Below are 26,560 nucleotides of genomic sequence, written 5' to 3' on the forward strand. Positions count from 1 at the left end.
TGAGAAAACCAAAGTGTCTTTATTATAATCAACATGCAGAATACAGAAAAAAAAACAGTTTTCAGCTCACAGATGAGTGTCTACCACACACGCTTTGCTATCCATCCCAAAACTCTCTACAATGTAAGAAGGTTATTAATAAGAAATTATTACAATTATTCAGTTGTTCGTTTCCATTTAGCAAAATCTCAAACACATCTGTAGAAAAGAACCCAAAACACCCAAGGCAACCCTGAATGTCACTCAAATGACAGAGATACTTTATTTCATAACTAGCAAGCTGGGGGGGGACCGGAGATTGGATATTAGCAGGAGCTGAATTATTCATGCATTTATGCAGTACACTAACAGGGATGCTGCCATTCCCATAAATAACATTTGCAATGCTAATTCTAATCATTTTGGGCTATGCAATCACATATTTTGGCCTTACTACCCACAAATCTTTAGGTTTACGTAGACTACTTGCTAGTTATCTAAATAAGGTAGGAGTGTCATTTCTTTGGGTGGGCTATGTTCTGAGTCTGCATGCTGGTTCAGCTCTTATTTCTATAAACGTCTTTTAGATATACAGAGTAATCATTTCCCATGTGCCACTGTGGCCAAACATGCAATAGTCATCAATGGAGTAGTTCAAATTGTTTCACCAGAACGAGCTAATTCTCTGAGCTAGACTACTGTATGCATGTAATATGTGTACATGTTTGTTTGTGTGTGCTTGTGCTTTAACATGTGTATATGTATTACAGTACATAAATGTATATATATATGATATATATATGTGTGTATTGGAGTGTGTGTTTGCATGTTGTCCATTGTCAGGGGCTGAAGGTTCTTGTGGACTCATAGTCCGACATACACTTGGGTTTGATGCCTTTTGCGTTGTAGTAATCCACCACCTGGTTCGGGACTTCTGCCAAAACACTCTTAGCCAGAGCGGCTGGGGAGGCCTGGAAACACAGAGACGGAGAGAGAGAGAGAGAGAGAGGAAGAGACACATCACCAGCCACGCATGATTGTAGGATGCTCAGATTTACTGATGAGCCCGATGCTGTCAAAGGTCTGGACTAGTGAGACTGATTTGATCAGACAGGCTCATTTGACGAACTCAAAAACATCCCTGCTTTCACCTTTTTGACCTCTAGTAACATGTGCTCAACAAAATGGCACAGGAGAAAAGCACATCAGATCCTGTCCATTCATAAAAAAACAACTCTTTACACTATGCAAAAGTAAATGATCACCTGGGTACAGTTTATGCTGGAAAGTAGTTCAGTTGTGTTTGTTCCTATTTTGCTATTATTTGAAAAAACATGCAATTCCAATTTTGATGGGTTGGCAAAGGTTTGTGATAACTTAAGGGTCAAGAAACTCAATCAAAATATGGAAAAGGTATATTTTTCATATCAGGAACTATTGCAGCCAATAATACCTTGTTTTAACACCACTAATTTCAATAACGCATTAACGCAACTTGCGATTTTTAAGTTGTAACGGGCTCAATTTTAAAGCTGGAGTGAAGATACTGGCATCATATGAAACTAGAAAAACTAAGGAATCTATTGGAACCAACCATGTCATACTAGGTTGTCACGAAGGAAGCTAAATAACACTCCAATCTTATGCTAAATTTTGGCAAACGGGTTCTATGGGTACCCACGAGTACCCCTTTACAGACATGCTCACTTTATGATAATCATATGCAGTTTGGAGAAAGTCATAGTCAAGTCAGCACACTGACACACTGACAGCTGTTGTTGCCTGTTGGGCTTGAGTCTCCCATGTTATGATTTTAGCATATTTTTATGCTAAATGCAGTACCTGTGAGAGTTTCTGGACAATATTTGTCATAGTTTTGTGTTGTTAATTGATTTCCAATAATAAATATAAACATATATTTGCATACAACAAGCATATTGTCCCACTCCCATGTTGATAAGAGTATGCAATAGTATGTAATACTTGATAAATCTCCATTTAAGGTACATTTTGAACAGATAAAATATGTGCGATTCATTTGCGATCATGATTACATATTTTAATCGACTGACAGCCCTAATTCTGATTTATTATGTCCTTCACATTTAGGGTTATGGGAGAGGGATTGGTGGATGGTTCAACACTGGGGCAATTATTTTTGTACTTCTATGTGTCTGTGCATGACTTTTCTTTTTCCTGTTTGCTTTTTTGTTATACATATGCAATAAATAACTAATAAAATAGAGCTGGTTACAAAAAAGCCCTTTTAAAATCCAAAGGATGATGTCAAGAATCCATCGTGAAAAGCGTGAAAAGATTTTTGTTAATTCATAAAAATGTCAATGTTTTATTCCATCAAAGAACTCGAGGAGTAAATGAAGACTATTCCTGTTAAATGTACAGTAAAAGTATAAAATATTCAGATAACGCAAAACACAAAAGAAATGATACTCAGTACAGAAAAGGAGTAAAATATTCCTATGCGTACATGAACACACACACACATACAGGTTAGCCACTTGTCAGCCTGAACACACACACACACACACGCTCCCACGCAGCACACACTTCCGAATCCTCAAAGTCAGAGAGTCTGTCGTACTCCGTCTCACATAATTCCTAGAGACAATGCACCATCAAAGTGCAACCCCCCTCTCTCCTCTTCCTCCTCTCATTTCCACCCTCCCTCCCACTCTCTCTCTCCCCTGCTCCTATCTACCTGTTATCCCCCACTCTGCCTGTCTCACAGCAGCTTCGTCCTGCTAATCCCTTCTGAAAAGAAACGACAGAGCAGAAAATCACCTCTCCACCTCTGTCACACACTCCCTCGCTCCCTTTTGTCTTTAGCTCCGGTCTCCTGCTGACCCCCCTCCAGCACCTCCACCACCGGGCGCTGCCTCTCTCCCTCCACCTTCCTCTCCTTTTCCTCCAGACTCATTGTTCACCTCTCCTCTCTGACTGACTCTCTGTGTACTTTTAGGTGTTTCTTCTCCTTCCTACATCTCCCCCCTCTCTTTCTGTTTAGCTGTAATTTGTTGATGTCTCAACCTGTCACAGACCAAACTCACCATAACAGACCCGGCCAAATAGGCCCTGTCAAAGTCAGGCAAAATTAATGCCACCAGAGAGACACACACACACTCACATGCACACACGCAGTGAGCAGATAGCTGATGTGTTTTGACGAGCACGTCAAGCATATTACGCCCACACACTCACACTGCGTTACCCACTGAATACAGCAATTATTGCCACCCAGCACACAGTGTAGACGCACACACGCACGCACGCACACACACAGAAACAGATACCCTTACCAATATATCAAGTAAAATTTGCCTTTTCACATGTGAAAACCACAATTTGCCATGTGAATTGAGTATTTACACATGTGAATGGCTACTTTCACATATGAATGAAAATTTTTTCACATGTGAAATTTATTTACATTTTCACATGTGGAATTACATATGTTCATATGTGATTGTTTTTTTCACATGCTGTGGATTCGAATTTACACACGTGGAAACAAAATATGGCACTCGAAATCCCGTAAAATTTGCCTCTTCACATGTGAATTCCACATTTTCACATGCGCTTGGCTATTTTCTCACATGTAAACAAAAATGTTAACATGTGAAAAGAAAATTATGTCACATGTGAGCTGGACATTTTCACAAGTGATTGGCTTTTTTTCACATATGCATGAAAATTTCCACATGTGAAATTTGTCACATGTGAATTACATACATTCACATGTAAATGTGACACCTGATGCATGAAATCACGTGAAAGTTGCTTCTTCACATTTTCACACATTTTGCAATTGGCTATTTTCACATGTGAACTTAAATTTGAACATGTGAAATTCAAATAATGTCGCATGTGAACTGGATATTTTCACGTGGGTAGAATTCCAGACATAAAGTCCTTCACAACAAAGGTTAAGTGCTTGCTTAAAGCAAAACAGAGTTGTATCCAAATTTAGCAAATTGAACTGTAAATTAGCAAGGTGTATTGGTGTATTGTGGACTGTGTATTATGTGATGTGTATTTCATCTTATTTCCATATTTGTAGTGTATTGTGGTTTTATCATATCAGAAAGCTGCATATTTTAATTACGCTGTACATGTAAAAGCCCAACAAGGGACAAGAATTGAAAATTAGCAATAGCTATAAACTCTCCGTGCAGCGCATTAGTTTCATGCCCTGTATTGGAACTATGTTAAATTGCATCGTCCCTATACCGCAAATGAAGTAGAACTTTCTAAATGCTGTTGCTTGGTCTGCCCGAAGTCTGCCCTTGACGGCTTGGTATTGAACCTCGATACTTTTTGAGGAATGACAGAGAATGTTTACTCAAGCTTTACTCACACATTTCCACATATTTCCTGTAAATGCTAAAAAATATTTATTTACTGACTCCTAAAACTATCAGTAGCTGCAACCTTCGGTCATGCAGTCAAATAACGCACGTCATTCCGGCTCAAACATGAGCTGTCCTTGGTGAAAATGCTTTTAAAGTTTTTGCACCGTCTTCTTGGTGTGAGCTGCAGAGTCACTTTAAGCTTGATTATTTTATAAGCATGGAAGATTTTAAAAACAGGATTAAGACTACTTGACCACTGAATGTACATTACTGAACAACATTGCTAATTCATTGTTTGATGTAAGTAGTTTTAAGTCTGTTGCTTGTTTCTTTTATGTGAAATTTCTTATGTTGTTTTCAACTTTTTAGTGTTTTGTTTTACATCTGTTGTTTATGCTTTTATGTGAAACTTTCATGCTGCCGTCTTGGCCAGGAGTCCCTCGACAAAGAGATTTTAAACCTCAATGGGAACATCCTGGTAAAATAAAAGTAAAATAAAAAGTAAAATAAAATAAATCAGGTCAGCAATTAAGTTCAACTATCAGACAGTTTTTTTCAGCATGTTCATTGGGGAGTCAATGTTTTACAAGCACGATGGAGACAAAGGTCTAAATGTAAATATGTTTCGTTTGTTTATTTATTTTTTACAGTAATTAATTTAAGACTAAAATGTATGTATTTGTTTGTTTTAGGATTGTATCCAATGGCAGATTTTCATTTTCCCCATTAGTAAGCAGGAGCTGACAGAGCCACAGCAGCTTGTGTTGATACTCATTTGGCAAAAGAAATACTCATATATGTGATATATGTTCTGTTCTGTTGCAGCACAGACTAGAGAAAACAGTGGGCTGCTTGATTTATGGTTGAATAAAAGTGCTAAACCGTCCCCTATTTGTTTTTGTGAGACACAGATCTGTCATGGTCAAATAGGACCTATATAGGCCACAGCTGTGGAATTAAACTCAAAGGGATCTTATGTAACGTTTGCTCAACAGCAGCAAGGGGCCATTACAGGATAACAGAAAACATAGTGTAACAAAAGCACAAGAGAAGTGTCATAAAGTGAGCAAACTAACTCAATAATGTCAGCGATATAGCAATATCTATCAAAGTTTAGCCACCATAAGCTATACCCGACCAAGTAGGGCTGTATTAGCAAACCCCCTGAGTATGAATTGAACAAGGGTGTGTGTTTTATTGCTTATGAATTCCCATCTTGTAAGAGGGGGATTGTATGGATTATGGTGGATTATATTTTCCATCTAAATTTACTAGACTTTCAAAATAGCCTGCTGCCGAACGAAGCACAGTAGCCGCGGTTGATTTGTATGCTTGTCTTTATGTGGGGCATTGATTATTATTAGAGGTTATGCGGTTTACGTGAGCCTTGTGCGTGCACTGTTATCTGCAGTAGATGTGTGAAAACTCATATATATATATATATATCAGTACATAACCTCAGGTGTTGTTCTGGCAAAAGTATTGAATAACACTTAGGGCCACTTAGAGGCTTTTTTAAAATCTGTGGCCTTGATGTGAAATTCCTTAACGTTTGATGATTAGATACTCTTTTATAACCTCACATTTCTTATGCCCTTTAATGTTTAAAGTGCTGTTTTAAAAGTAAAAGTTTAAAGTAAGCAGCTCGGTATCCGCTATAGTTATGCAGGCTGTGAAGAAGTAACTACACAAGGTAGAAAAAAATAGCATCTATTACAAAAGCATGTTATATAGTGACTAATTTGTATGTGTCTTGAGGTTGCCTGATCTCCCTGAATTTATCAAAGCTCTATGGTTTTTCCAGAAACTCCTATCCCTCGCCCTTTACCCCTCCTCCCAGCCGCCACCCACGTGTTTGAAGTCCTTGAAGGGGACGAACTGGACGATGTCGCGGAGGACGGGCTCGCCCTTCGGTGAGCGCAGGATCCCATCGTCCCCGTCCAATATCTGCATGTCCGTGAAGTCCGCGTTGCCCACCCCGACGATGATGACCGACATGGGCAGGTGGGAGGCGTGCACGATGGCCTCCCGCGTGTCCGCCATGTCGGTGATGACGCCGTCTGTGAGGATCAGCAGGATGAAGTATTCCTGGCAGGAGGGGGAGAAGAGAGTTGTGGGTGGGAAGGGAAGAGGAAGTAGGGAGGGGGAGGGATAGATGTTCGATGACTTTTATGTTTTTAAAAGTGTCTTCTTGTCAGGGGCTAATTTGAATAAAACTCATTCTAATCCACTGAAGAGCCGGAGAGAAGCGGGAGGCATTAAGGCAGAGAGGAATTTGCGCTCTAAAATTTATGACTGGAATTAAATTAATATCAATCACTTCCTCCCTCTTTTCTATGCATCTCTTTCCGCCCTTCTTTGTCCCATATTTCACCCGCTGTGGTGTCTCACTTTCATTGCCATTTGTCTCTCCCTTGTCCCCATGTGAACCAGTGCAAACACCATCAGTCACAACAACAGGAACAAGACTTCTTCTTCTTTTAATCTCTCTCAATCTCTCTCTCTCACCATGGCCTCTTTGGTGTGCATCTCCTCGGAGGCAGACGAGGCCACTTTCTGGATGATTGGGGCGATGTTGGTGGGACCGTAGAGCTGGATCTTAGGGAGGCAGTTCTGGTAGGCCTCCACCACGCCTTGGATTCCTGCAACACACACACAGGTCCTTTTGCCATGCACTTATTTATGTGTGTATTGCACTGCACTGACCTCTCCAAGTCTTAGTTCGGTAACACTTAAACTTTAGTTAACAAACAATGAAAATGATAATTAATAATGCATATTAATTATTAGTAATGCTATAATTCATGTTATTTTAACAACTTATTGTTTCACACATTATAAACATTTTTATTACACGGCTTTGTTGAATACTTGATTCTGATTGGTCAATCACAGCGTTCTACGGTCTGTTATTTCTTTATAGCAGTTGCTATGTGTAACAGACCGTTGCTATGGACGCAGTTCGGATGTCGGACTCTGGAGGACCATTTTTGTGTCAAATTATTGATTTCTTAAGTAAGTAGTGTAATAAGCCGGATAATGTACAGCCAGCGGGTCATTGTTGTGAAATCAACCCTTTTCAGGGCGATCCTGTCGGGGTTTATTTCACAACAATGACCGGCTCGCTGTACATTATCCCTTACATAATCCATATTAAAGCTTCAGTAGGCAGATTTTTTTTGGCATCATTGGGCAAAAATCCCATAATAACCTTTCAGCATATTATAATTCAAGTGTTCTGAGAGATAACTAGACTTCTGCACCTCCTCATGGCTCTGTTTTCAGGCTTTGAAAAATCTAACCCGTGACGGGAGACTTTGGCCAATCACAGGTCATTTGAGAGAGAGAGTGTTCCTATTGGCTGGTGGGCGGTGCTTTGTATTTCTTCAACTGATCTCAACATGGCTGCCGGGTCACAAACTTTCTAATTTTGCAGCTAAACAGTACACTACAAGATGTTTAGAAGAGAGAAATAGGCATTACAGTAACAGAATATTGATTCATATTTGATCAGCGCTGCCTAGTTTGACCGTTTGATCGGAGTTTGCGAGTGATTGACAGCTGCACAGAGACGGCAGCTGGACAGTAGACTCCAGCTCGGCTCTGATTTGTTGTTTTCCTCCGTTCTGTGAAATCTTGCAGATGCGATTAGGAGCACCGGAGGACACCGAGGCACATGGTTTTCAGATTACCTGTCTCATGCACTACTGTCAGGATATAGTGACCGTTTTATAAAAATAACTTTTTGGAATCATATTTGCTCCAATTCTACCCACTGTTGCTTTAACTATAACCTATACATTTACCATTTAAAAATTATGGTTATTATAATGTGTTACCCAAAATTCTTGTACTTGCAAAAGTATCTGCTAAAATACATCAGACTCTGCACATGTGATTGCACTCCAAGGTGACTGGGCATTTAAAAAAAAAAAAAAAGCATTCCTACAAAGTCCACACAAACACACACACACACACACACACACACACACACAAACACACACACACACACACACACACATCCAGACCTTCACGGCAGGAAAGCAGCTATGTGTGGAGAAGAGCGCAGAAGCCCATTTCACACATACAGATTAGTGTTGTTTGTCTCTGTATCTTAGAGCCTGAAATACTTCCTGCAGCATAGTGACAAATCTCCCAGCTGCATGTGTGTGTGTTTAAGTGTGTGTATTTTTATGTGTGAGGGGAAGAAACAGAGAGTGGGGACAGATATAGAGGGAGAAATAAGGGGACTGACGGCGAGGGGGAGAGATGAGAGGCGTGCAGCAGTGCGACTGTTTCGGTCCTGTGGTGTATGAATACAAGTCACTGTGAGTCAAGAAGTCTGTGTGAATGAATGAAGTGTGTGTGTTCGATAGCTCACCGGCACATTCAGGATTGTCTTCGTCAAAGTTCACGGCGAAATCGTGCGATACCTTCATGTGGGGGCAGAAAACACAGGGCCTTTTTTTACCGCCGCGTAACACTCAGCACAACATGTTCAGTCCAATTTACAGGTTGGCAGATGCATTCTCTTTTCATGTTGATCAAAAGCAAGCTGTGCCTCGGAGAGAGATCTAAAACCGAAATATAAAGTAACCAGAACTCCCTCCTGCTACTGCAAACACACAGACCACATGTCCTACCTTGAAGTCAGGTGGTATCAGTGCTCCAAAACCAAACGCAGGGAACATTTTATCACTGGAGAAAGAGAAAGGCACATGATTCACTGAAAATGGCACAGAGGCAAGGACACATAAGGACGAAAGCCTCGAGAGGGAGAAGCTAGTGTGTATTACGTGTGTGTGTGTGTGTGTGTGTGTGTCAGGATTAGATAAATGATGATTGATGGAGTGTAGTCTACCTGTCGTAGTCTTGGCAGATCTCCCCCACAGCCACCAGAGCTTTGAGGTACTCGTTGGGCTGGTAGGGGTGGATGTAGTGGAGGGAGCAGCTGTTTCTAGGATCCCCATTGGATGCTGTGAAGTCTATTGCCACCTGAGACGGAAACACACACACTCGCAGCATGAATGGGCACGGACAGACAAATGACATGCTGCTGCCGCTATAAATATTGAGGAGATTATATGTGACAAAACTTACTGTGAACTGAATTTGGCAGCCTCCCATGATGTATTCCAGGAAGGAATACATTTTGATGATCTGTCAGGGGGGAAGGTTGAGATTTATGGATGTCACGGAGTCAAGATCAGATTTAATAAAAGCTGAAAGGGAGTTGGATGTAGCTGTGCTTGATGCACGGTGATGCTCAACATTATTGTGGAAATAATTAATCGATTAGATAACACCAAAATGTTATATTATTATGAATAGTCAAGCATCAAGCAAAAAATGCCAAACATTTACTGGTTCCAGTTCAAATATGAGCATTTGCTGCTAGCCTCTGTTTTATTTCATTGTACATTTAATATCTTTGATTTTGTACAAGCAATATGAAGACATAACCTTGGGCTCTGAGAAAAGTGAGATGGGCATTTTTCACTGTTATGTGACATTTAAACCGTAAACAACTAATCAGCTAAACAATTAACTGGCAGATTAAAGTTACCCTGTGGAGGTTTCTGTCCACTAGTAGAGCTATAGAGCAATGATTTTATGAGTCCATAGACTGTATATAAGACGTAGTCACCGCTACGTCACTCATTGGTTTGTGGACTGCCGTATTGAAGCCTCGAGTTCGGCATTTTAGTCTTCGCCATCTTGGTTTTTTGCAACCAGAAGTGACACGAGAAGGTGGAGCTAAGTCCAGACCAGAAAACCCCATGGTAGTGACCTTTTAGCATCTTTTTAACCATAGACTGTATATAAAAAGTGGACGTAGTCACCACAACATCACCCATTGGTTTGTGGACTTTGGTTTTGAAGCCTAAAGTTCAGCATTTTGGCATTCGCCATGTTTTTTCGGAACCAGAAGTGACACGAGAGGGAGGAGCTAAGTACAACTGAATGCTGAATAAGACATTTTTAGGTGACACAAGGCTGCATTATCAGCTATTTGACTCTAAATGGGACCATAATTTACTAAATGAACATCATGCTGTATTGAAGAAGACTTGAAACTATCGATTGAGACCATAAACTCATGTTTACAATGTTTACTGAGGTAATAAATCAAGAGAGAAGTAGGGTCATTTTCTCATAGACTTCTATACATTAAGACTTCTTTTTGCAACCAGAGGAGTCGCCCCCTGCTGGCTGTTAGAAAGAATGCAAGTTTAAGGCACTTCCTCATTGGCTTCACTTCTCAGAACCGTAGGTAGCCCACTGGTCACGTCTGAGGATTTACATGCATGTAAACAGGCAGGCTACACGCACCCAGCTCATAAAGGCAGGGAAGAAGAAGACAAACATGTGTGTTGGTGAGATACACTGACTATAAATATAACTTTTGTTTGTTTATAACAAAACTCCACAGGGCATCTTTAATCAATAGTGAAAAAAATCATTATTTGACCTGTGAGACCGATGTAGGGAGGGATGGCAGGGAAGTAGAGGGATGTGATGTAGTGTTACTTCACCTTGCAGTGGTTGATAATGACAACACCAGAGTTTCTGTAATTCTTCTTCTTCATCTGGTATTTAGGGTTGATGCACTCCCATTGAAGCTGGGCAAACACACACACACAGACATTCATGTCAACGTCATGTCAACCGAGACGTCTGAACCATTTATTTATGATGTGGTTGACTATTGATAGCCGTCCACAATTCTGGTTCTAATTTACATATCAGAATCGCTTTATTTGCCAATGTTTAACACAGTCACAATTTGAATTAGTAATACAGCGCAGTAAAACCAAGAAAGATAAAAAGTTAAAATGTTAGTGTCGTATGTTAGTGTTTGTTAACAGATGCATGTGTGGAAATATACCTTTACAGCTTTTTAACATGCTTGTGCTCACCTGTTTGCCCTCCTGCTCCACTCTCATCTCCTTAAAGGTGGTCTGAAACTCCCCAATAAAGTCGTGTTTCCCATTAGAGTCCCAGTCCCAAACTGTGCACTGAAACAGACACAAAGAGACACACATACAATCATTCAGTTAGAGCGCAGCTGCAACACTTTCTAAACCATCACACACACGTACACACACAAACACACACAAATGGCATGCAGGGAAATGCCATGCTGAATGATTGATAAGGCGGCATTGGTGGGGGGGCAGTGGAGCGGTGAAATATTAATCTGAAGATGCTGAGAGGGACGTGGCTTAAGAGACCGCTTTATGTGTGTGTACTGTATATGTGTGTTTCAGCGTAATAGTTTGTATCTCTCTAAGGAGCTGCCAGAAGAGATAAATGACCTCAATCCCCGGTGAAATGTTCGGGTCAGCAGGCCAAGGCTCAGAACATTGTAAAGGAACAACCCTATCATTTAAAAATGTGACAACGTCACCGATATCTGGACTGTTTTACAATCAATATCACTCAATTCGGTCGGTCAGTGGAGACACTTGTTAACACACACAGAGAGAGAGAAAGCTTTCACAAAGGCTTTAATGGCTGTGAATGAGTCATTTTGCTGTCAAGCTTTGTGACCTTCTTGCCTGAGGTCACTCCAACAACTGGCGTTCAGAACCAATCCAACAACGCTTGATTAAAAACAACGACCGCACGTAATCCCCTTATTTCCTATCTCCCACTTAAGCTGACAAGTGCCTGCACCTGAAGTGTGCCTTTTGTGTCTGTATGTGTGTGCGTGTGTCTGTGTGTGTGTGTGTGATCATTTGTCTGTGTTTTTGGCAATCATTTTTGCGTGTGAAGGAGCGAGCGCTCGCTTTTTTTGCAGCCTTGCTTCTTCTTCAAGTTGCTGAGAGCGAGAGAGTAATGTAAAAATGAAGGATCTCCGTTCCATTCAATGAATACTAACAGTTGGGGAGACACACAGAGCGACGGACGGGAAAAGTAGAGAGGTGGAGGAAAAACGGATGAGGAGAGATATAAAGCGAGAGACAGACAGACGCTGTAGAGGAGGGTTATGCATTTATGCATTGGTCAGTTAAGAGCTCTGTGAAAAGGAAGCAGCGGTCTGAATAGAAATCTCTGCCGTGCCATTTCTCACTATAGCTCTGATGCTTCAAACAGGTAGCCCTGGAAACCATAGCCGATGGCGCGCATGTGTGTGTGTGTGTGTGTGTGTGTGTGTGAGCCCTTTCTCCTGCTGTCAGGAGCCATGCAGAGTTAAGACGCCTCTGAATATTTAATGAACGAGCTCATGTTTATTCATGGAGAGAATAACTGTTCGGAGCCGATGTGTGGCCGTCGCTTTGGCTCACGCACAGCCGCGCACGCATTGATTCATTCTGGCAAGTAAAGGTTGAGAGTTTAGGACGACCACTGAGCTCTTTCACACCCGTCCGGCTCTTTAAATAACACATCAGGCATCAGGAAAAGGACAGCACATGACCTGAACTCAACTCATGACTCTGGAAGGAGATGATTGAGGCCGCTTTGTGACTTGCTCATCCAGTTATATACGTGTGGGCACTTTTCATTTATATGCTGCACAAATGAACCACCTTGCATAGAAACACCTGCAGGCCTTTGGGTGCTGTTTGGCCTCTCCCTCTAAATGTGCATCCTGGGGGAACTTAAGTAATGAAGGTCGCTTTAGCTCGAGGTTTTGCACACTCACATCGTATTATATTAAAAGTTAAATAAAAAATGATGTCGCCATTATTATGACCTGCGAAAAAATAATTACAGTTGCAGACTCACCTTTAGCTCCCTGTCATGGTCACCGCTGCAGAGTGTGTTGAAGGAAACTTTGAAGGATTTCCAAACTGGGCTCAGGTTGTTCATGACCGTCTGCAGTGCACACAAACATCAGTTTTTGTTACTCACAGGCTCGAGGCAGTAAATAACACTTTGTGTGTGCATGTGATTACCTCAGTTCTGTGTACAAGCGACTCAGTACCGTCATCATTTATTCTAAAAATCTCCAGGAAAGGGTCCGACTTGCTGAAGAAATCCTTTAGAGGGAAAACACGCGTGTAAGGCATTGCTTCAGAACCGCCTTTGATCACCATAAATCATTCATACACTAACAGAATCATTATTTCACACCTTATTTCTCCCTTTCTTCCACCCAACACTTTCCTGTCCTCTCCAATTTAACCGCCCCTCCCCTGCTTTCTCCCGTCTTTCCCCTAAGGCACAACTTGTTTGGATTAGTCATCCGTGGCTGTGCATGTGTGTGCGTGTGGAGGCTGAAAATTAATATAGTTATCTGTGTGTGTGTGTGGTGGGGTGGCTGAGATAGGAGGGGGCTATTGGGGAGAGGCTGGTGCCCTCCTATCTCAGCAGGCCTCCTCTAATGCCAGATTGTACTTTTGTGTATTGTGTGTGGGTTGCTTCATCGCCAATTCCCACAGCCCTCCACCCACACACACACACCTGCCCGATAGCGCGCAAACTCAAATCTCTGAATATTAATTCCTCTCATATCTAAAGGGGAAAACCACAGATTTTGAATCTTTTTGAAAGAGCACACACACAATCGCACGAACCTTGTCGTCTAGCTTGCGAGCGCTGAAGGAGAGTTCGACGTAATCGTCGTTACCAGACAACTCCTCTGCTGTCACCTTTACAGGGGGGGAGAGGAGAGGAGAGGAGAGGAGAAGACAGGGGGGGAAGAAGAAGAGGAGGAGGGGGGAGAGGAAGGAGGTGAGAGAAAATGAGATGGAAATGAGGAACAGAACAGATTGAACAGGCAACATCATCAAATTAATTACCTTCAGAGTGTCTGAGTGCAAGAGGTGGTGCGTGTGTGAGTTGTGTGTGTGTGTGTGCAGAGGTGTAGTGGTGCCTGAAGAAGTGGGTTTACTCTTAATTTATGGCCCAATTTTTTTTTTAAAGTGACCCCTCTAGCAAAGGATAAACGCCCTGCGTTATAAACAGTGACATGTAAGACTACACTTGCATGTCACTGTTGCCCCGATGTTGCATCACAAGGTTGTTTGTAACTCCGGAAACAATTTTTTTGTTTGAGTAGTTTGCTTCATCTTTCCTCTTAAGTTAATTCGCATTTCGAAGGCGATATATTGTTGTATTATTTGAGGTAAACAACAGACTGTATATGTAGATGGACGACACGTCTCCACTGCTTCCCACTGTACAAAAGTGAAGCCAAAATATCCCGGTTACAGGAGCTGACATCTTGAGATTTTGACGTCATTTGGAGCCAGAGTCTGCGCAGTAGTGATCGGGGGGTGAAGCCGTGGTATAGAGGTCCCGCCCACACACCCGCCCGAGCCAATCATGAGCCGCGCATGGCCACAGCTTGCTAGCGTGAGCCACCTAGCTGCTACGTTAGTACCACGATTATCTGTTTGGCTAGAAAGACACAACAACTAACCATAATATAAATACATTTATGATCAATTTGAAATCTGTTCTATTAAACAGACTTGTGGTAATGGAAAGTTAAAGTTACGTCTCGTCTCTCGTACAATTCCCGAGCCTCCGGCTGCGTGACTACTTCACCCAGAGCAATTTTCAATCACAGCTGTCAATCTGGACGTCTCACCTCCTTTTTTATAGCATCTAATAACTCATTTAAACCAAACTTATCAGAAAAATTAACAGTTGGAGTTGGAGGAGTGCGGCTTTATGACCTATACTGCAGTCAGCCACCAGGGGGCGATCAAGATGTTTTGGCTTCGATATTGTCTATGAGGTAAATCAACACAGCAGGTAGGACAGGGAGGATCTGAAGGAAAGTATAGTTCTGAATGACCAACCAATCAGAGACATTTCAGCCACTACTGAATGATTTGCATCAGAGGGGATTTAGAAGTGGGTATGCGCAATTTTGACTGAAAAATAAGTACTCCGTATACCTGCGTATACACTGCGCTACACCACTGGATGCATGTGTGTGTGTAACTGTTGTGGGCTGACTCTGGAAAGTGTCGTACCGTTATGGAGGACTTCCCAGAAGTGTTTCCCTGTTTTTGTAGAGCTTTGGTCAGTTTCCTCTGAGAGACGATCTGAAACAAACAGAAAACCATCTCACATATTCCAGTGTTTCTCCTCAGAGGGACAAGCTTGCCTTGATAGTGTCACCCCGGTGTTATCTCACTCTTCTCCTTAATGCTATCATACAACTGCACACTTTACACATTCAAAGGAAAGGAAGCAGCATGGTGGAGTCACCTTTCTCACTACCTGTCAAAAGTAATTTTCTCAGGTGTTGTATCCCTCGTTTGATCTGCCAGCACCTCGGCTCTTTTCATCTATATAACTATTTTGGGCCGGCCAGGTGTTACACAAGCTATAAGTGGCTCAAGTTTACATGGGGAGGTTGGTGAGATCCACTGGGATTCAACCACACGGACACGCAAACCAAAACAATAAGCATCTAAAAACTGCAAAGAGCTGCAGAGAGAGGTGTTGATTCTCAGTGGGATCTGTAGTATCATCAATGCTTTCAAAGAACAAAAGTGATACACAGGTGGATTGTATTGAGGGCTAAATACAATTGTGTTCTTTCATTTTGATTAAAAGCTTGTACAGAGTGCACAGATCCGAGTGTTTTATTTTGTGTACAGTTTTGATTTTGAAAATTGGTTTTGAAAGCTCTAAATATGTTTTATTTTGAAATGAAATATCATAACAAGGAAAACAGATATTGCTTGCCTCCAACTTTATTGATTGTTAAACCTGCAATAATTTATGGGAGCAGCAGAAGCAAGCTTGTAAACACAAAGCTGACATATTACTTTTAAGTTGATATGGCTAACTTGTTAGCAGTTGCCTTATACATCAATATTAGTATTCATTTTCGAATTGCGTTTCTGGCCAATTAAGGAATGTCTGTCCAATATTCACTCTCCTTTTTGCTCTGTTTTTGGTCTCCACCAGCTCCCGAGAAAAATATCTGTCTCTTAAGCTGTGAAATGTTCAAATATGTTCAATCAAAAAAACAAGTTGAAAGATGTGATGAAGAGGGGCACTGCAGAGTTGGGGGGTAATTCTCTGTGGTTTTATCACATATAAGTAGCCATGTGATCCATTGGTAAAATATAAACATTGATTGAGACACTTAGCTAAAATCGCCTACCTACATGCTATCAGTGACACAATGTACAGTATCTGTGACATGCCTTCCCCTTGGCTACACATGGTGATGACACCAGTAACTATAGGGGTAGTCTGTCACTGTAGGCACAAAAAAAGGATCCAAAATGAACACAGTAATGCAACAAATGGCATTATGTAAGACACACAATTCCATCACAACTCTTCTGTTACCTGTCTCAATTTTCACAACGTACATATATATTAACAGATCAGTTACTATCGCGTACTGAAATTATCATTATGTGCCTCTCATGCTTTGCTTTCATATCACACTTGTATATTGCTGTTCTTTTCTTAACAACCCTCTGGATACGCAGCAACACCCAGAATGTTGTTGTTTAGACACAGACAAAATGTTGGCAGCATGTTATCCCATTTCAGTAAACCCCCCTGGCTAAGCCTCCCTTTGTCCATGGCAATTATCTCAGTTCTCCCAACTATTGTAAATCCACCAGCTTTATGTTGCCGATAGCGTCTCTGACAATGGGAAGTGGACACAAACACTTTTGTACTTTTTGGAACTCCTGTCCTCTCTGCTTTCTTTCCATTTCCTTCTCAGCGTGACTTAGCTGGTGATTTCCTGAAATCAACTTGTTAATTAGTACTACTGCGATTGCAAATTTCTTCTTAAATGCTCTTGGCTATTAAGTGAAGCAAGTAAATAAAGGAAATCTTTAAATATTGATTACAACCAGTAGGTGATCTGAGGGGAGGGGATGCCCAAAGGGGTTGCTTAGTTGAATACGTTAGTCTAGTCTGCCTGACTCAATCGTGCTATATCTGACAGAGGTGTGTGTTAGAATCTATTGCATTAGAATCTATGGCCCCGAGCATGTCTCTGAAATAGAGCGCTGCAGGAAGGAGTCCTAAAACCCGGAAATGAGTTAACGTTTTAGCAATTCCGGTTCCCTCGTCTGGAAGTCAATGGGTTTTTGAATGGGTTTTTAGTTAGATGCCTGAAATAAGGTCTGTGGTTAACACAAGCTGAAGAGATTTTAACGTTTTGTTCTACGATATAAAATACATCAGTAAATATCCCACTTGTGAATTTTGAAGCTTTTACGTGTCATAAAAAAGGCGGATGCTAACGAGTGGCTAAATGAGCTGAGGAGCTCAAACAGAGCGTTTCAAACAGAGGGTGAACAGAGTAAAGCAAAAAAGTAAAGCGTTTTTTGAACATTGAAGCATGTAAACATGTTGTAGTAGAAACCTAAAATACAAGTATGCACCGGAAAATAAACATAATAGGTCCTCTTTAAACAAATGAACAAATCGCCTACTGATTACAACTACATCATTTAGAGGAGAAGCGTCACCTTTAAGCAAGAAACCACATGTATAAGCATATGCACATTTAATGCTTTTAAAACAGTTTAAAGCACTGTCAGGGCTTTATGCAACTAAGGATTCAAGGACAACGAAAGCTCAGTGTAAATGCAGATGATGACGACCTCAAGTGAAAAGATCACATTAGGATTCCATCCACGGCTAAAGTTGGCTTCTCTAATCTTAAAGTTGCTCTCTCACCCTAATTAGTACACAGTACCTGATACAGACGTTTAAAACCCCTACAAGCTCGGTTAACTTTACAAAGGATTATATACTTGAGTCTGTAATTCTTACACTCAATGCATAGGCTGCATTCATGTATGCATGGGTCTCTAACAGATGTCCATGCTCTGCACTGGTAAACATTACACTTACTGTCAGTGATATGCTGGATAAATGCAATTTTCTGGTTGTAAGTGCACTCACTGATGCACATAAATGCACATAAGTTCACCTGCATGCTCTCATCATACGCACTCCTGGCTCTTACGGTGAATTCACTCTTATGCGTGTTCAGATGTGATCTCCAAACTTCACTCACACGCACCACTTAGCATGTGCAGCAACCCACCTAACATGATGTTTCATATTCATTCATGTAAGCCTGGCTTCTAGCAGATGTCTCATTTATTGAACAGTGTACAGTGGAGTACTGGAAAGGAGTGTAACATGGCGTGATTCCAACCTGCATGTTTCACACATGCTCCCCATCTGGTCAAGCACAGCTGAGCTGGCAAAGGACACACTGACCTGTCCTAAGGTGCACTCCATGGCTCCCAGGAAGTCAGCGTCACGGAGGCCATTGTTACCAGAGCTGATGTCGTGAAGTTCGAAGCGGAGCCTTTGGACCTCCTCAAAGTAGTAATCCACCAGTAAGATCTTGGAGAAGACCGGGCTGCTACTGCTGCGAATCACCTCTGTACGGTCCACCTGCAAACACACACATGTGCATGCACGTGCACAGAGGTGCATGGACACACACACACAACTCCAGGTTAACCCTCGTACGTCCAATGAATTTTTGGAATCTAAAAAAGACAACCACTATTACTGTGGGTTTCAATTTTCTTAAAGATCGCACAGTAAAACCCCTCGAGGATCACATAAATGATAGCACAGTTGATAAATGGAAAAGCATCTGGTAGGTGGAAATGTTATAACAAATATAATATAATAATAAAATCTCAAATGGATTCCATTATTATTTCTGTATGAATCAGTCTGTTTCATTGTTTTATTACTTTTTATGTCCAATTAAATGTAAATGAATGGTTTTATAATGTAATTTATTTGTTGACCTATTCATTTATTAACTCTCACACACTTTAATAGGCTACTATATCAAAACGTAAGCACAACTACAAGCCAAGTATTCTTTTCTGTAGGCCTATAATTCAAGAATACTTAATTATAATTTTCTTAAGTATATCTCGATCAAAAGATTAAGTATAAGTAGGCCTATAAGCCAAGTATACTTAGACTTTTCTGTATACTTGTCAGTATGAGCCAAGTATACTTAGACTTTTCTGTATACTTGTCAGTATGAGCCAAGTATACTAATGTATACTTTTGTTAAGTATATAACTGATAAGTACATTAAAAATAAACTGAAAGTATATTCTCTTATTTTAAGTTTAAAAGAAGTATACTAATAGCACACTTGAATAAACTTATTTTTGGTAAGGGATTTTATCTTGTTTTTATTGCCCAATTAAATATCAATGAACTACTTAATAACAATTTGTAAGACCACCAAAGTCTGTCATACATATTGGTCAAAACACCTAATGACAAACAATTCCTGTGTTATACAGACTTTAGAAATCAATACATAGTTTTGTATATTTCTAAAGGTCTGGCTGTGTGAAAGTGGTGTTTCATAAAACTATGCTATTATTGAGTATTTTATGGACTTTCCAAAGTGGACTGAAGTATGAAGATTTCATTCAACACACTGCCAGACTTTTCAGCACCGCAGCAATTACCACAAATAGCTATTACCACCTTGTTTACACTTATCAACTTGAGGACTATGGATTTTTTTTTTTTGTGGCTAGAATCGCACAAGCTGTTTGATGACACAAAGAAGCGACCATAACATTGATCTCACATTTTCTTCTCTCTGACTGCCTGACGGAGAAAGTAATAGAAAGCCAAACAAAAGTCTGGCTCAGCGCTGCCAAAAAAAAAAAAACTATCCAACACTAGCAGCAACAACTGGGTCCCTTTTATTGTTGATAACCCTTTGACACACACATGGAGACTCAAAAGTGAATGGCACACCAGCAGACTCAACAAACACACACACACACAAACAGATTTGGCCTTTTTCTGACACTTACCTCAAGAGGCTGGCATCTCATCAAAGCAAATAGTATCATGAACACACACACACACACACGCACACACACACACACACGCACACACACACACACACACACACACACACACACACACACACACACACACACACACACACAGCCCAGTGGCGCTCTCTCAACAATTATCCAATTAAGAGACTCTGAATCTGATGGGCAGTGATAACATGTGTCCATTCCCACTTTCCCACAAAAAGGCTTATTGTAACACACACACATGCACACACACACACACACACACACAAACACACACACACACACACCAGTGCAAAGTAGCTTTTTGTGGAGTCTCCAAAGACTGAATAATGCTGCACTACTTTCTGAGCACTTGATCTTGAGCCCATGTGGAAATAGAGTGTGTGTGTGTGTGTGTGCGTGTGTGTGTGTGTGTGTGTGTGTGTGTGTGTGTGTGTGTAGTGTAGAGCTTGTGCCTGTGACAGTTTGTGTGAATGAGTGATGTGTGTGAAACCATGTACGAGTGATAGAGTGGGTCACTGTATGTGTGAGGATGTGCGTGCATGCATGGGTGTGTGTATCTACAGTACATATTTAAAAAGGAAGACGGTGCATTCAGCATATGTCTCTCCCAGAAATAAAGGGAAAGAAAAAGATGTGAAGCTCTTCCTGAGATTCCTCTAGATTTATCTTTTCCCTCACGCTGTGTTCTTACAAGATACGGCTAATACGCGTGCCACCGCCACCGGTGAGACTACAGTGGGAATAAGATGTTTCTTAAAGTAGGAGACTCCATCTGAAGTGCCTGAAAGAGCAGGTCGAGTCTTGGAGATAAAAGGAGAGGAAGTGGGACACTTGCTAGCAGAGAGCAGAATTTCTTTTCAAATTTCAAACAATCTATTCCAAGAAGATAATGTTGCCATCTATTTGACACCTTTTGTTGAGTACAGTGTGCCCATGATTCCAGGGCAAAGGAGTTTGGTACATTATTATATAACTTTTTATTTCAATATCGATTGGGGGCAGAGAACTTGTTTTAGAAAGCTCAGATGAGCAGAGAAACAAAACCACCACACAAATCATTTGGATAGAAAAATGCAATGTGTACAAAAAATCTCCAAAGGGTATGATTTCTGTTGCCTCCTGTGACAATTAGCATCCATAATTTAACCCGCGATTTATCATGAGAAAGGTTAGCGACCCAATCACAGCTCTGCATCACACCAGCTCCTTGATTGCACACGATCGTTTAGTCAAATGTGAATTCTGCGACGTGCTTGAATAATTTCAAGTGCTGTCTGCAGAGAAATTCATAAGGAACAGAACATGGAGAGCAGATAGAGACATGTACAGTCTGACTGGTACTTCAGGTCATCGACAAATGGTCTCGCAAAACACTGCTTTTCAATGAAACTGACACTTAGAGGTTTTGTAGTAGAGCCAAAAAGACCTACATAACTAAAGATAAATTGTATATGAAAAACTTCAAATGCCAAAATGTTATATCATTTGTTGGAAAGCTTTGTCAAAGCCAGTCGCTTCTATGTGCTCTATGGACTAGGGGGAAAAAATGCTCGAATAGCACCCTGATTCATAAAAGAGCAACAATATACAGCATAGCATCTTATTGAGAACACTTTGAATGATGTAACCACTTGTTTATGAAACTGGGTCATAAGAATCCCCCCATCCCACACCCATTAAATGTACCTCAAACCACTGCCCGTGCGACTGCATCTTCAGCACCACGCAAGGGTCGGGCTTGGAGAGAGCGTCGCGGTCCGAGATCCCTCGGCACGCCACTCTGAGCTCCACTTTGGCCAGGCATGGGGAGCTGATGAAGCCCAGCGTGGCCTCTGCAGACTCGTAGATGTTACTCATGCTGAATACACAATCGCACACTGAATGGAGAGGGAGAGAGGACAAAAGACAGGGTTACTTTCTTCTAGATAGATAGATAGATATATATATAGATAGATGACATGCACTGCAGTACATTTAGACTGCTGTTTGCTTTGACGTGAGCAGATGCAGTGGCCCTGACTAAGCAGACAGCACTCAAACTGTTCAAGGTCAGGACTCTGAAGCTACTGAATATCAGATAAAGGTCCTCCAAATACACACGTATACCTTACAGCATGAACACAAACACGCACAATTATGCATTTAATGCAAACACGCATCTGGATGTATATGCACATCCTGTATACACGTACAAGTGCACGCATGCACACATGCACGTACACACACACACACACACACACACACGTACACACACACACACACAAGCTCTGCTGAGTAACCAGAACAAATCGGCAGGGTTTCTCCTCAGGTTTCCACAGAGTGTATAATGTTCACAGTCCCTAAATAGAATACCGTCAAGCATCTAATCGCTGGGACACAGACATCTCCTACCATGATAATCACAAAATGAGTTTAAATCACATTTTACAGTAAAAAAGCTACAAAGAAAATGACCCTATCATCACAGCGAGGGCTGAAAATATCTGCCGCATTTTATTGTGTTCAAGGTGAGAGCTCTTGTACTCCCGACACAAAATCGAGTATCCCAGGTATTACTGTAAACTAATATAACGCATCTCACAGGAGCTTCTGTATACAGCAGCAGTGACGGTCAATATGACACACGCATGGCAATAATGTTTAACGTGTTACAAGGGACTTGATCTAAAGGCCCCGCTGCACATCCATCAGCCGCCCACACGGGTGATTTCAATTACTCGGCTTAATTAGACCTGCGTAGGTGTGTGCAGCCTCAGCTTGATTGGTATCTTCCTCACTCTGCTTTTAGTTTTGTTGCACCTGTTCGATACACCTTTACACTTCTTAATAATACATGGACTCTTGTGACTTGATTTAATTCTCAGCCTAACTCCACCCACCTCCAACCTGACCAGAGATGTACTTACTGAAAACACCTGTGTGCAGGGGTGCCCAATTTTTTTTTACTTGGGGGGGGGGGCAAAACAGAGCCTTAATGGCGGGTCCATGGGCCAAACGCAAACACCTATTGTATTGTATTGTATTGTTAAGATGCAAAATGGTGCTAGGATCCCAAGTTCTCATTGAAATGCCCTATTATCCATGTGCCATTGTCTCTGCCTCACCATTTGATTCTTACCTCACTCGTGCCAAACTGACTTCCTGCTCAGATTATGAAAAATGATTCATAATTAGGGATCCTACATATTTAAAGAGCATTTTTTACCTCACAAAAAAATGAAAAACAGCGATTTATATTCTAATTTTTTTTTAAATTACTATTATTTTCTTTCCGCTACAAACATCTGGCGGTCCGAATCGGACCTTACGGATCCCACTTTGGGCCCTGTTTTAAAAGGAATATTCAGAACTTTGGGGATATGCACTTATTCGCTTTCTTGCCGAGAGTTCGATGAGAAGATCGATACCACACTCGGCATGTACTGTATGCCTGACGCTACAGCCAAGAGACAAAACAGCTAGCCTGGCTCTGTCTAAAGGTTAAAAAATGCTCACTTATTAACGTGTTATATAAAAACTTTGAGTGTGCATTAGGTGGATTTTGTTACCTTTAGACAAAGCCAGGCTACACTACACATATATAGTACAGATACAGCTGCATCTGTTCCACTACCTCCAGTCTTTATTCTAAGATAACCATCTCCTGACTGTAGGTTCACATGTAATGGAAAGATATGACACTGTTATCAATCAGTACAGTACAGAACAGCACACTTAGCATGGTACAGTAGATAGTACACTTAATGCATTGTAGCGTAATCAATAATACTTTAACGACCTCCCAAATTGTGCTCTTTACTCAAAGCCTACAAATCCAGTTGACACTTGCTATAAATCTATTACTATTACATTGGAAACACTTTATACATTGCAATGTATAATTAATCTCAAAATGCATGGCTCCATATATATATTCCCAGCCCATAATGTACACGGAGAACTGGGCTGAACCCTTGGGTGGCCTCAAGTCCAGCTATTCCACACTAAAGATTAAACCGCAGGTCTGATGTGCTAGATTGTACAAACTGAATAATAATGCAGCGGTCTCGTAGTATCATCCTTAGGGAGCGAAGCTCTTAGAACTGGGTCTGAATCTGACCTGGATGTCTCTCTCTCTCTCTCTCACCCTCTCTGTGTCCTCCATAATTCATAGTCCATGTGTGTGTTGGCTGCTGGTGATTATTTTTAGCTAAGCCCACTGAATGTGTTGTATACTGTACAGAAGACAAACGGGCGTGGACAGAGCCACAGGGCAGGTGTGTGTAGGTGGCGTGTTGTAGCTGTTTCTGTATGTGCACGGTGGTGACATGTCTGCATGTGTGTGTGTGTGTGTGTGTGTGTGTGTGTGTGTGTGTGTGTGTGTGTGTGCGGGAAGCAGCAGATGCCTGTCTGTTCCGGGTGACAGCAGATGACACTGATAAGTGACAGAGGATGTGAACGATTTCTAGAGCATATACTGTATAAGAGCTGTGTGCCGGGTCGGCCTTTTACAGCACAGCGAAGCATAAGCTGTCACATGCTGTGTTGCACATTGCCAGAGGTGACAATGAATTTTCCTATCACACTTCGTCACAGGATCTTGCAATAGCTTATTAGGGGGGGAAAAGTCCCAAAAGTGGTTTTGCACAAAGCTGACAACTGGTTTATTTCGTATCTAAGCACCAATCACATGCATTAGTGAGGAGGCTTGAAGTATTAGGAGCTGTACTTTGACTAAATGTTGGTGTTTCTAATGAAATACGACTGCAGAAAATTGCCATGTTTCACTGCTTTACTGTTGATAGAAGCTACCATCTATAACAAAGCCGTGCTAAATTGCAGAATGAGAGGCTTTGTAACAAGAGTGGTTTGAAATTTGTGTGCAAATCAAAAATAATGCCCATACAAAAACCAGAAGCGTAGTGATTGATTGCCGGGGCGGTGTACGATGTCTAAAAGTCATTCGAAGGCTCCTCACTGTCAGCTCTCCACACTGTGACAATCAATCACGGCTCAAGAGCTCAATTGCCATGACCCTTGACTTATGTGTGTGTTTGTACAAAATGTGTATATACGGTGTGACCGTTCACCTTCTCGTGTGCATGTGGCAGATGTGACATTAATGATTCAGCCACAGGAAGGTCCATACTGTAATTTCTCGGGCCACATATTGATTATCAGACAGAGGGATGACATCGCCATCCGGACACAGTATATACAGGCAGCAAAAGCTAAAGAATGTGGCATGTTATGCATGCAATCATGACAGGTGACATGCTCGTCTCAAAAGAGTGGACACAGGGAAGAAAAAGACAGAGTATCAGAAGTGAAGCAGTCTGCTGAACTCACAGTGTTATTAGAGCTGACACAGAGAGGGATGGGAGTGAGGCAGACAGAGGTTGTGAGAGAAGGGATTAGAGAGAAAAAAACTGGAGAAAGGCAGACAAGTGAGAGGAATGAATGGGGATGGTGAGGGGGGAAAAAGAGAGAGATAGAGAACGAAGCAGATCTTCCACTCCCATAGGGCTTATCTTGTTTTATAGCACTCCAGCTGAAATAAATTAAAGCAGAGGCTTTCCAAGAAGGTTTCCTCCAAAGAGAGAATCTCTCAAGACACTGTGAATTTCCTTAGAATAATATGTTATTGCCTCATATATAGTTTATTTCACTCTAAAGATGAAAAGTCTCACAAGCTGTACACAATATAATGTGATATATCAGGCTATAAAAATCATCTTTTACTTATAAGAAAATACACAAAAATGTCCAGTTATAGGAGTATAGCCTCTGCTACACCTCTCATGCATGCAGCAGGGTAAAACATGCACCATCCAGGCTGCAGAGATGAAAACTCACCTCAACGACCTGGAGAAAAGATCCGAGCAGAGTCGAACAACTTCACCGCCGTTTAGCCCACTTGACAATCACGGATGCCTCACCGCCTCCGGACCCATCTCCCTCTCTCCTCACTCTGTGTCTTGTATGTGATGTGATGTTCTCCTCTCAGTCTCCTCCACTCCACTAACACTGCTGCAGAGCTTGCAGAGGTTTCGGGTGCTGACAGCCAAACACAGAGCTGCTCTCTAATTCCCACAGGGTGATAGCACGGAGAGGCTCCTGGTTTACTCTGGGTGAAAGATGGAGAGGAAGAGGAGGAGGAGGAGGACGGTGGGCCACTTAACTAGAGTTTGTAATCCGCTGGGCTCCACCGTGCTGCTACACCAGAGGGACCACAGTGCGCTCCGGTGACGCAGTGCGTCAGCGCCATCTGGTGGTCGGTACAGTGAACTGACACCACGTTTGGTATAAAAAGAAACTGATTTTCCTGGGGAAATTGGTCAAAAGGTTATTTGCAAAATTCTGGGCTACACTGTAAAAAAAACCCTGTTTTTTTTTGTTTTTTTCAAGAAATTTAAATTTTTTGTCTGTATTTCAAAATGACAGAAA

The 26,560-nt window shown here is 41.5% G+C and overlaps 1 protein-coding gene across 1 annotated transcript; it reads right to left on the reverse strand.

Annotated features, from left to right (window-relative positions):
• On the reverse strand, nucleotides 1–26,308 carry cpne4b (copine IVb). The gene is made up of 16 exons (XM_074613686.1): nucleotides 25,970–26,308; nucleotides 21,821–22,011; nucleotides 18,528–18,707; nucleotides 15,284–15,355; nucleotides 13,874–13,948; nucleotides 13,253–13,336; nucleotides 13,083–13,172; nucleotides 11,270–11,368; nucleotides 10,886–10,972; nucleotides 9,450–9,509; nucleotides 9,211–9,344; nucleotides 8,993–9,047; nucleotides 8,731–8,782; nucleotides 6,858–6,991; nucleotides 6,201–6,437; nucleotides 1–950 (listed from the first exon to the last, which is right to left on the reverse strand). Exons 2-16 carry the CDS (start codon nucleotides 21,989–21,991, stop codon nucleotides 819–821), a joined length of 1,662 nt encoding a protein of 553 aa, XP_074469787.1. The 5' UTR covers nucleotides 21,992–22,011; nucleotides 25,970–26,308; the 3' UTR covers nucleotides 1–818.
• Between the last annotated feature and the right edge of the window lie 252 nt (nucleotides 26,309–26,560).

The sequence above is a fragment of the Sebastes fasciatus genome, chromosome 17, assembly GCF_043250625.1.
Source record: "Sebastes fasciatus isolate fSebFas1 chromosome 17, fSebFas1.pri, whole genome shotgun sequence".
NCBI classification, from domain to species: Eukaryota; Metazoa; Chordata; class Actinopteri; order Perciformes; family Sebastidae; genus Sebastes; species Sebastes fasciatus.

Coding starts and splice junctions, on each gene's coding strand:
- cpne4b (XM_074613686.1), bottom strand. CDS start 21,991: ATGAGTAACATCTACGAGTCTGCAGAGGCCACGCTGGGCTTCATCAGC. Junction 15,356..18,527: donor TGGAGTGCACCTTAGGACAG/GTCAGTGTGTCC, acceptor TGTTTGTTTCAG/ATCGTCTCTCAGAGGAAACT. Junction 9,345..9,449: donor GCTGCCAAATTCAGTTCACA/GTAAGTTTTGTC, acceptor TTTCCGTCTCAG/GTGGCAATAGACTTCACAGC.